The sequence below is a fragment of the Dendrobium catenatum genome, unplaced genomic scaffold (genome assembly GCF_001605985.2).
Source record: "Dendrobium catenatum unplaced genomic scaffold, ASM160598v2 original_scaffold_125061, whole genome shotgun sequence".
Classification (NCBI taxonomy): domain Eukaryota; kingdom Viridiplantae; phylum Streptophyta; class Magnoliopsida; order Asparagales; family Orchidaceae; genus Dendrobium; species Dendrobium catenatum.
Window position 1 is genome coordinate 1 of NW_021443496.1, and position 930 is coordinate 930.

At 46.9% G+C, this 930-nt stretch overlaps 1 protein-coding gene across 1 annotated transcript; it reads left to right on the top strand.

Annotated features, from left to right (window-relative positions):
- Nucleotides 1-78: 78 nt before the first annotated feature.
- On the top strand, nt 79-588 carry LOC114578707 (uncharacterized protein K02A2.6-like). Its single transcript, XM_028692136.1, has one exon. The coding sequence runs from the start codon at nt 79-81 to the stop codon at nt 586-588; it is 510 nt and encodes a 169-aa protein (XP_028547969.1).
- Nucleotides 589-930: the final 342 nt, after the last annotated feature.

Here is a 930-nt window from a genome sequence, read left to right on the forward strand (position 1 = left end):
AACCTCACTCATCTCCCCGCCATTGAGATATCGACATTACAGAGTCCCTGGCCTTTTGCCCAATGGGGGATCGACATAATGGGACCATTTCCTATGGCCACGGGACAGCGAAAATTCATCATATTGGCTGTCGATTATTTCACGAAGTGGGTAGAAGCAGAACCACTAGCAAAGATCACTGAAGCAAATGCCAAACAGTTCCTGTGGAAGAGCATAATATGTCGCTTTGGCATTCCTGCAAAAGTTATTACTGATAACGGAACACAGTTCACCGGAAGGGTCTTTACCACATTTTGTAAAGATCTCCACATCCATCTAGTACATACGGCTGTGGCTCATCCTCAGACTAATGGGCAAACAGAGGTCACTAACCAGACCATTCTGAGAGGATTGAAGACGCATCTGGAGAAGGCTAGGGGGCAATGCTTTGGGCCTATCGTACGACAGCAAGGACTCCAACAGGAGAGACGCCGTATAACCTCTGCTTTGGTACAGAGGCTGTCATTCCAGTCGACATTGGAGTCCCCAGTCATAGAGTACAAACTTTCGACTCCAATGCCAACGACGAAAAACTCAGACACAACCTAGACCTCCTTCCAGAAGTAAGAGATGGGATAATACTTAAGGTTGCTGCCTACCACCAGAGAGTTGCCCGTCACTATAACAGAAGGTTGAAGCCGCGTCATATATCAGTAGGAGATTTGGTCCTACGCAGCATTGAGGCGGCAGGCAAAGGCCCTCAACGAAATAAACTCTCCCCCCTCTGGGAAGGTCCATACCTAGTAGCAGTTATGGTGAAGCCAGAGACTTTCAAATTAAAGGATGCTGAAGGGAAGATGCTTTCTCGAACTTGGAATATCGATAACCTCCGCAAATACTATCAGTAGAGCGTGATCGTGTCGTTTGTTTTAGAATATCGTATGTCTTTCG

Excerpts from the sequence above, each read along its gene's own strand:
- LOC114578707 (XM_028692136.1), top strand. The coding sequence starts at position 79 with ATGGGACCATTTCCTATGGCCACGGGACAGCGAAAATTCATCATATTG.